Raw genomic sequence first — 15,177 nt, 5'->3', positions numbered from 1 at the left:
TCCAGCCCCTCGTCGGAATTCCTTTGTCTGAGAAGTTGCTGAGAGACTGGCGCTTTGTTTGATCAAAATTTTTTCTAACCTGTGAGACACATCGAAGTGGACATGGTTCGAAAAATTAAGCTGGTTTTCAGTGAAATTTAACAGCTGATGAGAGATTTTGAGGTGATTCTGTCGCTTTAAGGACTTTTCACGGTGCGAGACGTCGCGCAGCGCTCTCAGACAGCGTCATCAGCCTGTTTCAAGCTTAAAACCTCCACATTTCAGGCTCTGTTGATCCAGGACGTCGTGAGAGAACAGAGAAGTTTCAGAAGAAGTCGGTTTCATCATTTTATCTGGATATTCCACTGTTAAAGGAGATTTTTTTAATGAAAGACGTGCGGACGGGTCCGCGCGTCGGGACGCAGCTGACGCAGCGCGGCGGCACAGGAAAACACCTCCGTGTTGATAACCATTTGTTAAAATCCAGTTGGCTTTTGATGGCTTTTAGTGGAGTGAGTATATGAGAAATTGCTTATCAGCTGGAGATGTTCCAACTTGTCCTTAAGGCTTCCAGCAGAGGTGTTTTTCCTGTGACGGAGCGTCGCGGCGGCTGCAAGCCGACGCTGCAATCCGCCCGCACGTCTTTCATTAAAAAAATCTCCTTTAACAGTGGAATATCCGGATAAAATGCTGAAACCGACTTCTTCTGAAACTTCTCTGTTCTCTCACGACGTCCTGGATCAACAGAGCCTGAAATGTGGAGGTTTTAAGCTTGAAACAGGCTGACGACGCTGCCTGAGAGCGCTGAGCGACGTCTCGCACCGTGGGAAGTCCTTAAAGCGACAGAATCACCTCAAAATCTCTCATCAGCTGTTAAAATTTTCACTGAAAATCAGCTTAATTTTTCGAACCATGTCCACTTCGATGTGTCTCACAGGTTTAGAAAAAATTTTGATCAAACAAAGCGCCAGTCTCTCAGCAACTTCTCAGACAAAGGAATTCCGACGAGGGGCTGGACGACTTCTCCCACAAGGAGTGCTCACAGGCGAATGACGTCACCGACAGGCGTGGAAAAACTCACGCATGCGCACGAGGGTTCAAGCATGTCTGACGTAAAAACATATGAATGAAATCCATATAGTTTTTGAAAAAAATAAAAAGGACCGTTACTTTACGGACAGCCCTCGTAGAGTCCTTTTCTGGGAGCATATTCTTCCATCTTGGATTCTTTTGTTTGTCACACTGCCTTCACTCTGGTTAGCAGTCACTGTGTCACATCGCTCACCATTTACACAAAACAATGTTCTCATCTATTTTGGCCCATTCTAATTGAAACTAAATGGCAGCTTGTCACTTTGCCTCTGTCTTTTGTAGCTCATGTGACCAAAGGGTCCATGCTGGTTTGATGTTTTTGTTGTATCTTTTTGCTCCAGTGGACTGAGAGTTTGAATTCACTTTATTTATAGTGTCAAATAACTTAAGTAATTTCACTGCAAGATTTAAGCCTTGCTCACCCCATGAGCAAGCATGTTGGCAACTATTTTAAGGAACAAGTCCTTCAAGAAACCTCAAGCAGGCCAGACTCAGTGAGGTGACCACCTGCTATGGCCAAACTAACAAAAGCACAGTTTGAATTTGATTCCTGTTTATTATGTCTTGCAGAAGAGGAACCTGTTGCTGAACGTCTTTTTGCTGGCAGCGTGGGGAGCCTTTCTGTTGGCCTGCCGCTTCTACTGGATGGGCAACAAACCGCCCAACTTCTCCAACTCTGACAACCCTGCGGCCGACTCCTCCTCGCTGTTCACCAGGGTGCTGACTTTTCTCTACCTGCCCGCTATCAACTTCTGGCTTCTCCTCTGTCCGGACACACTCAGTTTTGATTGGTCAATGGACGCCTTGCCTTTGATCAGGAGCCTTGCTGATTGGCGGAACATTCATATGCTGCTTTTCTACACGGGATTGGTGCTGTTGGCTTGGTTTGGTCTGTGCGGCCATTACACAACCAAATGCAGGGACGTGAATGGCAAAGCAAGTCATTCTGCCAACGGCAGGAACGGCAGCAGTAATGGGCACAGTTACCACTGTAGCGATCAGGAACATACGGGTAACTCACACACGGAGGCTCACATTCACAATGCCCAGAACGGTACCAGAAAGCACGATGAGAGCAGGACTCCCCTGCCCACCACCAAAAACGTTGTGGTGTTCTCTCTAGGCCTGCTGGCCATCCCGTTTCTTCCTGCCACAAACCTCTTTTTCTACGTGGGTTTTGTGATCGCAGAGAGAGTACTGTACATCCCCAGCATGGGCTTTTGCCTGCTGGCGACGGTGGGGATGAGGTCGCTGTACGTCCGTCTGCGGCGCAGGTCCTCCAGGACCGTGTTGGTGTACTGCAGTGCAGTCCTGGTTCTCCTGTTTGGTGTCAAAACCATCGTGAGGAACAAGGACTGGCAGAATGAGGAGATGCTCTACAAATCGGGAATTTATGTTAATCCCGCTAAAGGTGAGATCCACGCTAGGGATATAACTGTTCTGCAACCCCATAGTCCTGTATCATATTCTGATGAGATTTTGCTAAAAACAATGAAAATAAATGTTTTGGTTTTTCTGTATTTGATCAAAAATGTTCACCCATGACTAACATTGAAATTTTTATACGCTGTTGGATTTGGGTGGATTTCCCAAAACTAGAACCCTGGTTGAATAATAAACCAAAAAAAAAAAAGGGAAAAACCATGAAGACTCATCAATACAATCGAATCGCCACATAAGTCTTACAAATGCGAAGAATTTATTGAAAGCTAAGAGCGCTTATGCAGCCTTGCCCATATTCAAACAAGTTTTGCAAAGATTACAAACACGGGTTCATGGGTGAACCTTTTTAAAGATGGCTCAAACATGAGTGCACTTCAGTTATATATGTATCAGTGCTCATCTAAATATGATACAAGAAACTGTTTTTGATGAAACAAATTAAAACATTGCATCCCTAATCCACACGTGCACATGCATTTATTAAATACAGTAAATAAACTTGATTTGAATCCATTAATGGAGTTGCAATGGACGGCAATCAACAGAAAATCATTTTTTATGGTAATCAGTTTCAATTGACTGCATCTAAAGCAAACATACGAGGTCTGTTAGAAAAGTATCCGAATTATCCAAATTATTTTCTTTGTCGGTCCAGTAGCTCAATTGTACAAACATATTCAACAGATACAAATAAAACAAAGAAAACAGAAAATCTTCATTACTGAGAATCGTAAGTGGCTAAAACTTACGAGGTCTGTTAGAAAAGTATCCGACCTTTTTATTTTTTTCAAAAACCTGATGGATGTGAATCACGTGTGCGTGCATGAGCCAACCTTGAACCTTCGTGCGCATTGCTTCACGCCTGTCGATTGCATCATTTCCTGGTAAAATTTGGCTGCTCCTGTTGTTCCGTCTTCTTCCTTGGAATGAAAAAACACTGAGCGCACAACACACACCTCACACAAAGGCTGCTTACCAGGAAATGACGCAATCGACAAGCGTGAAGCAATTCACGCATGCGCACGAAGGTTCAAGGTTTGCTCATGCAAGCACACGTGATTCAAATCCATCAGGTTTTTGAAAAAAATAAAAAGGTCGGATACTTTTCTAACAGACCTCGTAAGTTTTAGCCACTTACGATTCTCAGTAATGAAGATTTTCTGCTTTTCTTTGTTTTTATTTATGTCTGTTGAATATGTTTGTACAATTGAGCTACTGGACCGACAAAGAAAATAATTTGAAAGCATCATGGAAAATTTTTACTGGCATTTTATGCTAAAAGATTGTTTGTATATCTAACAGATTGCTTTCTATCGACTGTTTCCAACACATCTAAAATATACTTATTTTGTTAACAGATTCGTATTTAATTCATTTATAACAGAAAAATGCCGAATCAGGCTCGCTACAACTGGTCAGATATGAAAATATTATTTAGTAATTTATGTGCTTTCACATTTGGGTTTTAAGACTCTCGATTGAACCAAAAAAAAAGTTTTATTCCATACTTAAAATTCAGGACATTTTAGAAATTAATAAAAACATTGGGCACTAACCTTATGTCATTTTAGCATTTCCTCATACAATTGTACCACTTACCAACATTTTGCTGCTTTTTCACAGTTAAAAGCTGCCACTATTTTTGATGCTTTTATTGTGAAGTCCTTTCAGGAAAACGCATCAACAGCAGCTTTACACATTTTGCCTCCTGCGTGCAGCAGTGAAGCAGAAAATAACTGGGTATGCTCCTTTTGTTTTTCAATTTTCCCAAGTCGATAACGTCATCAGCGCACTTTGACAAATGCTTTTATTTCTGCTAATGTGAGCTGTCTTTCAGTCTGCTGCCTCCCTGAATAATTCAACATAAATCTGCTGCACAATATCTTGTGATCACTCAGCCTCACGATTGAATGAGCTCGCAATTTGAACTCTGCCGCCCCTGAAGCGAAATCTCTCTGCTGCGATTTATATTCCTCCAAACCAACTTTATTCCCAAGAACTTTGGATTTTGCACATTTTTTTTAAAGAAATCCAAGCAGGAAAAAGACATCTTCTGTTTTCTCTGCAGCCGGTTTTGCATCGTCTGTGTTCATTCTTGTTTCCATCATTGGCACGGTGTTTGTGCCTGAGCACCAGCCTCATCATCTAATAAAATATTCAGTGTCTGCACACAGAGTCCAGAGTTTGGTTGCTGTCAAGGAGCAGAGAAGGGCACCTACTTGGAGGAAATTGCAGGACACATCCCGTTGGCTAATTTCCCTTTCATATTGTGTGTCGGTGTTGTTTTGGCGGATCATCAGGAGAACAGAGCAGCAGCATCGTCCCCTCTCAGATTCATTAGAACTCACTCTTGATTCAAATATATCCTATACTCGGATACCAAGGCTCTATTGAATTATTCCAATTGGCAGCTATCAGGAGGAACAGCATCTAATACATACGTCACTTTCAGGCACACTTTGCATATTTTATTGCGCTAAACACCTGTCAGTCATTTAATTTGTGAGATTTCCATCCTGTATTAACCCCCAAAACGTGAATCAGCTGCAAAAATAACATTAATCTGAACGAGCAGACAGTTGAGAAGCGGAAGTGTAGGGAGCGTCTACAAAGTACAAAAACAAGACACCAGAAAACGTTCAATAAATTCAGGTGTGGTGTCACCAAATCCACAGCACACATCAGCGGAGTCCTGCTGGTTATAACTACAGCACTCAGATTGGAAAAATGTGCAAAAATTTTATTTGAGTGAATTAGTGAATTTTATGGCTCATTTTATGACTTATTTTAATTATACAAAATCACCAACATTCAATTTTTGCACATTTTTCTAAACTGAGTGCTGTAGTATAATCAGCAGGACACCACTAATGTGTGCAGTGAATTTGGTGACACCACACCTGAATTTATTTAATATTTTTCTGGTGTCGTCTGCACTTTGTGGACGGTCCCTAAGCTTCTGTTTCTCCGCCGCCTGCTCGTTCAGATGAATATTATTTTTTCCAACTCAGGTGACGGCTCATATGGATAAAAATAAAGTTGTAGCTCGTTGTCTACTTTCCTGACGTTAGAAAATAGTGTTTATTTTTCTACAACGTTTCTCTTAAGATTATTGAGCCGTTTACCGGAGGGGGAGGTTTCTGTCCTCTGTGAGATTGAAAGGTGGACCGTCCCAGTCAAACTCCTCACCTGATCACACTGTCCCTGGAGCGGGACACACCCAGCGGGACCGGGCACTTGACAACAGAAGGGACAGCTGCTCCCCACCTCAGCGGCTGTTGTGACCCCCGCCAAAAAATTTGCGGTTATAGGGTTTATGATCAAGATGTAGTAATTGATCCATAAACTGAAATCCACAAACTACTTAAACTGAAAAAATATATATATATTATGAATAATATTCACCATTTTGCGAGACCTGCATTCATGTTTTGCAAGACCTGCGTTCACGTTTTGGGAGAAAGTTTTTCAGTATTCACATTTTGCAATTAACGGTTGGTGGATAATTCACGATTTGTACCATTTTAGATCCTGTATGATGCAAGGCAGGACTCGCACGCACTGAAAGTGCATAAGCTATAATAACAAGGAACAGAAAAGCTTGTACTACTGCACAAACAGTGGGAGTGTTGTACAGGTGAGCCTCATTAACTCGCGTGAGTTGGGGTCTACAAAATCGGGCCGCTAGTTAATAAATCTTAAAAGCAGCGTACCTTGCCATATTACAATAGTTTCGAAGCATAGATTTCTTCCTGGATGATGATGATTTCTTCATCTGGCAGCATGGTGGCTTAGTGGTTAGCACTGTTGCCTCACTGCAAGAAGGTCTTGGTATCGATTCCCACCTGTGACCTTTCTTTATGGAGTTTGCATGTTCTCTGCATGTTTGCGTGGGTTTTTTTGGGTCATCTTCTTCTTCCGTGGGCCTCTGCACTTCAGGCTGAGAGCTTTGTCAGTGTGGATGATTCTGGATGATATGAAGTTTCTCATTTCTGGATCTGGATGTGACCTTTACCACCAGTTCAGATTGGGTTGCAATTTATACACGTGTCCTCCCCCTCCCAAAAATGGTCAAATTTGGCAAAAATGCTGACTTTTAGGCAGTAGTCTAAATTATCAGGGTCCACAAATTGTCCCTGAGTAAAGCCGAAACACGACTTACGCATGTGCGAGTTAATGAGGCTCACCTGTATTTTCTGCGCAGGACGCGATTACACCTCTGCATCTTTACATAGAAATAATTGCTTCCTGTTACATTATTGTTTAAAGTGCCAGTCATAGGTCCTTTAATAATTGAATTCTTCTTATGCTCATCCATGTGTTTAGGAGGCACCTCATCTCGGTAACAAAAATGCAGCTACTCTAATGGCTAGTAGTGGTGGTGGAGATAAAAGGTTCCATTTGGCAGAGGGAGGAGTTCGTCATGGTTATGCTTTAATTGGCAATGAAAAGAACAAAGACTTTTCCTGCGAACATGTTCCTGTTTTGTTGCAGCAAGTTTGGTCATCTGGGCAACACGTGCAGAACTGAATGATCCCAGAGAAAAGGCTCGCCCTGCAGGAAATCCGTCCAGTGGCGACGCCACCTGCCAGGACCAACACAACAGAAGGACCGATTAGAAGAATGTCCAAAAAAATTTAAAAAATAAATCCTGTTTGAGGACTCAATGCAAAAAAAAAAAAGTACTGAAAGACTGAGTCCCCACAAACTTTACTTGAAATGTTCTTTTTTTAATCATGGAGCCTTTCATACATTCATATGCAAACTCTGTAATTACCTTATTAATCATGACTTAATTTAATCTAAAACTGTTGAGATTCATTCTGTTAAATCATTAATAACATCAGTTTTCTGCACGCCATAAAATATCTTAAAGGCAAATCAATATTGAATCATTTTTTTCATAATTTTGTGCATAATTAAAAGATAATAGGCATGAAATTTCTTTATTCCAAAGCTTGCTTCAGAAGTTTTTTGTTTTGTTTTTGTTTCAACAGTCTTTTAACAGTCTTATTTCACCTGTCAGTTATTTCTTTCTGCCATTCGGCACCTCTTCCATTAGCTGTGCAGAAGCCCCGTGGTGGTCTCTCTTTCATGCACGCTCATAGAAATGACTGACGGTTTTGACACAAAGCTCCCCTGATGTCGCTCGTTTTTTTTTTTAACCCATAATGCCTTTGTATACCAGCCAGAGCATTATGCAGGACAACATCCACTTTAGAGGTTAAATCCACCAAACCCACGGCAGCGTGTGGCTGTGAATTTCAAAAGAAAACAATCACTTGTCACATAAATTTCTCTCCTGCTGCTTTAATATGAACCTTTTAAGTGTCTCTAAAGAATTCTATTCAAGAAGTAAAGTGTTGCTTTTAACTTGGCTGAATTTTAACCTTTTTTTTTCTCTCGACCTCTCAGCATGGGGCAACCTTGGAAATGTCTTGAAGAGCCAAGGCAAGATGGATGAAGCAGAGCAGGCGTACAGAAACGCTCTGTATTACCGCAGCAACATGGCCGATATGCTGTACAACCTGTAAGTTTGGGTTTTACATGTGTTTGGATTTGGTATTTTGGACTCTTTCTCTCAAAGTATTTGAATGAAGACAGAAAAAGACATGTCAAAAGATAATTTACTCATAGAATGTCATTGTTATATGTGCGGTATTGACATCGAGATAAACAGAGAACATGAGCAGTGGGGGTGGCGTGGGCTTTGGATATGAAAGAAAATGACAAACGAGCTCATTTCAAGCTACATGTAACTCCAAAGTACATTTCCATCATCCGTATTCCTAAGCTTTGTAAACGCCCAGGCATGTACCTTCAATAATTCACTGAGTAAAAGCATGAGTCCGCTTAGTCCAGTTGACCATGATGACTGAAAAACAATAAACGCTGTCATCTTTCAATTAAAAAAGCATGTAAAGAGGACAAAACCTTCAAATTGGGTCAGATTTCATGGCAGATAAATCTAAAATCGCTACTGTGTTTTGTCTGTGTAATGTCACGTATACGAGGTCTGTCAATAAAGTATAGGTCCTTTTTATTTTTTTCAAAAACTATATGGATTTCATTCATATGTTTTTACATCAGACATGCTTGAACCCGCGTGCGCATGCGTGAGTTTTTCCACGCCTGTCGGTGACGTCATTCGCCTGTGAGCACTCCTTGTGGGAGGAGTCGTCCAGCCCCTCGTCGGAATTCCTTTGTCTGAGAAGTTGCTGAGAGACTGGCGCTTTGTTTGATCAAAATTTTTTCTAAACCTGTGAGACACATTGAAGTGGACACGGTTCGAAAAATTAAGCTGGTTTTCAGTGAAAATTTTAATGGCTGATGAGAGATTTTGAGGTGATTCTGTCGCTTTAAGGACTTCTCACAGTGCGAGACGTCGCTCAGCGCTCTCAGGCACCGTTGTCAGCCTGTTTCAAGCTGAAAACCTCCATATTTCAGGCTCTATTGATCCAGGACGTCGTGAGAGAACAGAGAAGTTTCAGAAGAAGTTGGTTTCAGCATTTTATCCGGATATTCCACTGTTAAAGGAGATTTTTTTAATGAAAGACGTGCGACGCTCCGCCACAGGAAAAACACCTCCGTTGGAAGCCTTAAGGACAAGTTGGAACATGTCCTGCTGTTAAACAATTTCTCATATACTCACTCCACTGAAAGCCATCAAAAGCCGCCTGGATTTTACAAATGGTTATCAACACGGAGGTGTTTTTCCTGTGCCGCCGCACCGCGTCGGCTGCGTCCCGACGCGCGGACCCGTCCGCACGACTTTCATTAAAAAAATCTCCTTTAACAGTGGAATATCCGGATAAAATGCTGAAACCGACTTCTTCTGAAACTTCTCTGTTCTCTCACGACGTCCTGGATCAATAGAGCCTGAAATGTGGAGGTTTTCAGCTTGAACAGGCTGACGACGGCGGCTGAGAGCGCTGCACGACGTCTCGCACCGTGGGAAGTCCTTAAAGCGACAGAATCACCTCAAAATTTCTCATCAGCCGTTAAAATTTTCACTGAAAACCAGCTTAATTTTTCGAACCGTGTCCACTTCGATGTGTCTCACAGGTTTAGAAAAAATTTTGATCAAACAACGCGCCAGTCTCTCAGCAACTTCTCAGACAAAGGAATTCCGACGAGGGGCTGGATGACTCCTCCCACAAGGAGTGCTCACAGGCGAATGACGTCACCGACAGGCGTGGAAAAACTCACGCATGCGCACGAGGGTTCAAGCATGTCTGACGTAAAAACATATGAATGAAATCCATATAGTTTTTGAAAAAAATAAAAAGGACCTATACTTTATTGACAGCCCTCGTATGTGCCTGGATATTTTGCAGATGCTGGATTGATGATGGATTAGGAGCAGGTGTGGTTGTCGGTGAGAGGGACAGTTTATGCATCAAAAAGTACTCAGTTGGATAAGTACACTGTTTGTTAAACAGCAGTTACATTCTGGAATTCAAATAAGACACGCCTCCACACTGCAGAAAGCGGTTGTATGTTTTAGAAGCTAAACAAAGAGTGTGAATGAGAGTGAACTAATTCAAACATTTCACAGCAGGTTTTATTTTCTTTTAATCTAACACTTCACAAGTCCGCACAACCCTGCAGGAGAGATTTTATATGAGTGCCGCTGAAGCAGACACTTCTTCCTCCTCCCCCCACCATACCCCCACCCCCAACAGGACTGCCCAAATTAGGACCATCTTTGGCCCTAAATGGCAAATGACAAACTCTATGCAAATTAATAAAGAAGATTAAAGAGCAGCCTTTTAATATTTAGAAATGTTGTTTTTTTTGTGTGTGTGTGTGTGTGTGTATATATACACACACACATATATATATATATATATATATATATATATATATATATATATACATATGTATATATATATACAAGGTCTGTTAGAAAAGTATTGGACCTTTTTATTTTTTGCAAAAACCTGATGGATTTGAATCACGTGAGCTTGCGTGAGCCAACCTTGAACCTTCGTGCGAATGCGTGAACTTTTTCACGCCTGTCGATTGCGTCATTTGCTTGTAAGCAGCCTTTGTGTGGGGATGGGTGGAGTCTCTCGTCGTCTTTTCTTTGCAAGGAAATGGCGGAACGACTGGAGCAGCACGACTGCATCAAATTTTGCCAGAAACTGGGCGACAGCCAGGTGGAAACCATTCGGATTATTCAGACGGCTTTCGGTGACAATCCTCTGGGCATCACACAGATTAAAGAGCGGTACAACCGGTTTAAAGACGGCCGCACAACGGTGGAGAGCGAGCCACGCTCCGGTCGGCCATCAACATGCTGAAATGACCAGATCATTTCCAAAGTGAACGCTGTGGTGATGTGGGACCGTCATGTGACTATCCGAGAAATTGCAGAAGAGGTGGACATCAGCACTTTTTCGGCACATTCCACTGTGACACAAGATTTGGCCATGAAAAGAGTTGCAGCGAAATTCATCGGAACGAAGCTGATGGTGCAGCAAAAGCGCCACCATGTTGAAGCCTCACAGGACATGTTGTGACATGCCCACCTCTTCCACAATTTCTCGGATAGTCACACGACTGAAAAGCCACCGAAAGCCATCTGAATCTTCTGAATGGTGGAAGAGGACACACAGGACATATCACAACATGTCCTGTGAGACTTCAACACAGTGGCGCTTTTGCTGCGCCATCAGCTTTGTGCCGATGAATTTCGCTGCCACTCTTTTCATGGCCAAATCTTCTGTCACAGTGGACTCTTCTGTCCGCCATTTTCCTTGCAAAGAAAAAATGCAGAGGGACTACACACATCCTCACACAAAGGCTGCTTACCAGCAAATGACGCAATCGACAGGCGTGGAAAAAATCACGCATGCGCACGAAGGTTCAAGGTTGGCTCATGCAAGCTCACGTGATTCAAATCCATCAGGTTTTTGAAAAAAATAAAAAGGTCCAATACTTTTCTAACACACACACACCTGCTTACTCCAATTATGGGTCACAGGGATAAAATATTCATTTTCATTTTCTGTAAATATATATTTACTTGTGATGTACTTATGTGTATAATCCACACAACGTCAGTATTTACTTATGGCCTGTCACCCTCCATTCAAGCCCAGACATGCCCAGCTGGCAAATTGTGCATTAAATTAGTTCTTTTCTTTTTTCTTACTTTTTTTTTTTTGCACTGATGTAGTGCATCAAAGTTAATCAAATTATAATCAGTTCATCCACATTATATGTGCTTTTAATTTGAAGACTTACACGCAGGGGTGGTGGCCAAGTGGATAGTGCACTTGGTTTCAGTGCAAAGGGTTCTCAGTTCAAACCCCACCCCTGCCACATTTCTCCATGTAATGTGGAGTTGCATCAGGAAGGGCATCCGGTGTAAAACTTGTGCCATATCAGCATGCAGATCCACCTCAGATCTGCTGTGGTGACTCAGAGTGGAAAAACAAGGGAACAGCTAGAGGGTTTTACTTTTTCCTTTTTTACACGATGATAGCAGTTGTTGCTTTTTGAGTTACTGTGTGAACAACCTGGTCGGGAGGAACTCATTTGTTTATTCATTCACTCACTTGCATTCTGCCCAGTTCATGGTCAGGCTTACACCGACGAATAAAGATAATTTTTTCCATCACTTTGTCATGAACTCAGTGATTGTGTGGGATCAGGAGGAGAAAATGATAGACTTGCAAAAAAAAGAATCTGAATTATTGCTGCTGGAGGCGTGAAAGATGTCTTTTTGCATGCAGACCAAGACGAACTCTTGTTTAATATGCATGTGTTCGCTGATCAGTGATCGGTGATTCTCTCGTTTTAAACTCAACAGTGTTTTTTGTACGTTGTTGGTTATTAGCGATGCTGTTTTACCATGAGGCAGACACACAAAAAGCAGCACTTACAATGCTTTTAAAAAATCTCTCTTTAGTCACCTGTTCTTCCTGAGTTTCTGCTTTTCTCTGTTCCAGTGGTTTGCTGCTGCAGGAGAGCAACAAGTTCTCAGAGGCGCTGCGTTACTATAAGCTGGCCATTGGGAGCCGGCCAACGCTGGCCTGTAAGTACAGCGCTTCTTTTTATGGATGCTCCCCAGCGCCTGCGGTCACGGCCACGTTGTTTCCAGGCAACAAGCTGTGACTATGTGAGGCGAGAGGGTCAGCGGCGACATGACTGAATGAAACATTCAACACAGCTGTCAAAGCCAAGTCGTGTTCAGTCAAGAGAAGATGTCATCCCTTATGAATTTAGAACACTTTGATTTATTTTCTTTGTGTTCCTCGCGCATAGATCAGTTTTCTGTTTTCCGTCTCCCAAATCAGTCACACGCCTGCAGCAGGTCTAGTCATCGTCACCATCCCGTTAGTATAAATCACACTCGGTCCTACCTGCAATCATTCAATTAATTAGCCCCCCCAGTGTTACATCCATCAGTCAGTCACAGAGGATCCAGCGCATCTCTCACCCACGTTAATTACACACCCAATCAAGACTGTAGTTAGAGCTGAAAATTTCCATTCAGCACACAATTATCCACTCTGTTAACAAGCTTAATTAATTACTCAGAGCTGCAAATGTGTTGAAGGTGGATTGTGATGATACGGATGTTTTTCAGGGTTGCTGAAGTAAATCTAGGATAGAGCATTTTTATTAAAGATGCTGTTTCCCCGTTTTATAATCAAGAACTATTCATTGCTGTTTTACTTCTTTTTTTGTGTGTACCATGCTTATAAAAATCTGACAGGAAAATTTAATTTAATCTGGCAGTGGTTGTGGGTTGCTTATGATATTGTGTGTCCATCCACTGTGAATGACAACTTGAAGAGTTTTTATCCAATTTGGACCAAACTTGGTGGACTGATTGAGGGTTAGCAAAGGACAGAGTGGTTTGGTTTTGAGAAATATTGGTTAAAAGTCAAGGTCACAGGCTAAGATCAGATTTTGAGCTCAATGTTTCTGTATATATAGGGGATAATTACAGGCTATTTTCATGACTGGATGTCTTTGGTACTAAGTGTCTTCAAAGGATCTTTGGGTAACACTAAAATGATTGTCATCTAAACTGTTGCTTGGGGAGGGTTCACATGAGGAGTGCCACTTACATGGTGCTAGAAGATCAGATACGTTTCTGTGGATACGCTCCAGCACGCAAGTGCCTCGGTGTTGAGGACCCCAGTCGCTGTAAAAGGCCAAGGGGACATCCATAATCCACCTGGCTGCAGCAGATAGATGATTACTTTTGAGAGGTGGAGATGGTTTGGTTGTCTGCCTGAGTGGTTGCTATCAAGAATTCATGGCGGGTCCATTGTGTGGTTGATGGGCACAGCTCCAGCACAGGTTCTCTGACCAGCTATTTTGAGCTTAAAGTGCACCTGTGGTTACTATTAAACACGAATAGGAAGTCACACATCACATTTTTTGGCCAGCCAACCTGACCTCTGACCTTGAAAGGTCAAACTCAAAGCTCCTAAGTACTTAACTCAAACAGTTTGAAGCTAATATGGATTCAGCACAGTGGAAGAGTTGTGTGTTTGTCAATAAAATTATTCACTTTTGGACAATTGAAACATTATTGATTATAGTCACATTGAATTACAAATAAATAATTTATGTGAATTAGTGTTAAATGTGTGGGTTTCCACATTCATTGAATACTGATTCTACTTTGTTTTTCCACCGACCCCTTTGTAAGATAAAGATGACAAGGATTTAGACCTGAAATAATCGATTTTTTTTTTTTTCCCAGACTGAAACTAAGAACCTTTTTGTCAAGGCTCAATGTCAGTTACAGCTGTTTTTTTTTTTTTTTGCTTTGAGTATAAAAATGCAGATGAGCTTTACAGATTTATCATTGGTATCACCTTAATTTATTCTGTCTGCCAGAGTGGAGGAGGACTAGTTTAGAGAAGCAGGTCTACAGAGACTAATTACTTTCCAACTACTCATTGATCACCGCATGTTGGCTTTCACTGATTGAACGATAATCTGCCGTATCTCATAAACTGCCTGCTAAGGTCAAATATAACAGAAAAACGTTCAGTGAACAGCTACGACTCTGATTTCTGGTTTTGTCTGTTAACAGCGGCCTACTTGAACACAGGAATCATCCTAATGAATCAGGGTCGACTAGATGAGGCCAAGCGGACCTTCCTCACCTGTGCTGAAATCCCAGACGAGAATCTGAAAGACCCTCATGCCCATAAGAGCTCAGTGACCAGCTGCCTGTACAACCTCGGGAAGCTGCTCCACGAGCAGGGACACCAGGAGGTAACCACCCAAAGGCCACAAAATCTAACCTTCCGCTTTTTACAGAAGAGTTTGTCGAAGTGCAATGATATTTGAAAATGGTTTAGTGTCCTGGGTGCCCGTCTGTGAGTAGCATGCCAGGTGGGGAGGTAGTTTATTTTTGTAGTTCTCCAATTTATTTTTACAATGGGGCTTTCCTAAAGTATGAAAAGCGTTAGATTACAGTTAAAACAAATATCCAACTATAGGTATCTTAGCGTTGCGGTGAGGAAATGACTGCCTCATTGTTTATGTCTGGAGCAGCTGGTTACGTCTTCATATTTATTAGTAGTTGATTGTTAACTGATTAATTGCTGCAGCTCTGCTTAAAAGAATGTGCTTGAATTTACCTTTTTTTGTGATGATGTTGAAAACCATCAGTATAACAGACAC

At 41.9% G+C, this 15,177-nt stretch overlaps 1 protein-coding gene across 2 annotated transcripts in view; it reads left to right on the top strand.

Annotated features, from left to right (window-relative positions):
- tmtc2b (transmembrane O-mannosyltransferase targeting cadherins 2b) overlaps positions 1 to 15,177 on the top strand; it is a 269,291-nt gene that overhangs the window by 177,937 nt on the left and 76,177 nt on the right. For both annotated transcript variants that reach the window (XR_004562321.1, XM_034177070.1), the window contains exons 3-6: positions 1,642 to 2,482; positions 7,930 to 8,044; positions 12,474 to 12,559; positions 14,582 to 14,766. Coding sequence is in view for 1 of the 2 variants with exons in the window: in XM_034177070.1 (XP_034032961.1) it covers positions 1,642 to 2,482; positions 7,930 to 8,044; positions 12,474 to 12,559; positions 14,582 to 14,766 (1,227 nt within the window). In the remaining variant the exon portion in view is untranslated. The remainder of the gene's footprint in view (positions 1 to 1,641; positions 2,483 to 7,929; positions 8,045 to 12,473; positions 12,560 to 14,581; positions 14,767 to 15,177) is intronic.

The sequence above is a fragment of the Thalassophryne amazonica genome, chromosome 8 (assembly GCF_902500255.1).
Source record: "Thalassophryne amazonica chromosome 8, fThaAma1.1, whole genome shotgun sequence".
Lineage (NCBI taxonomy): Eukaryota > Metazoa > Chordata > Actinopteri > Batrachoidiformes > Batrachoididae > Thalassophryne > Thalassophryne amazonica.
Note: the sequence above shows the minus strand (reverse complement) of the source record. Positions and strands in the feature narration are given on the sequence as shown.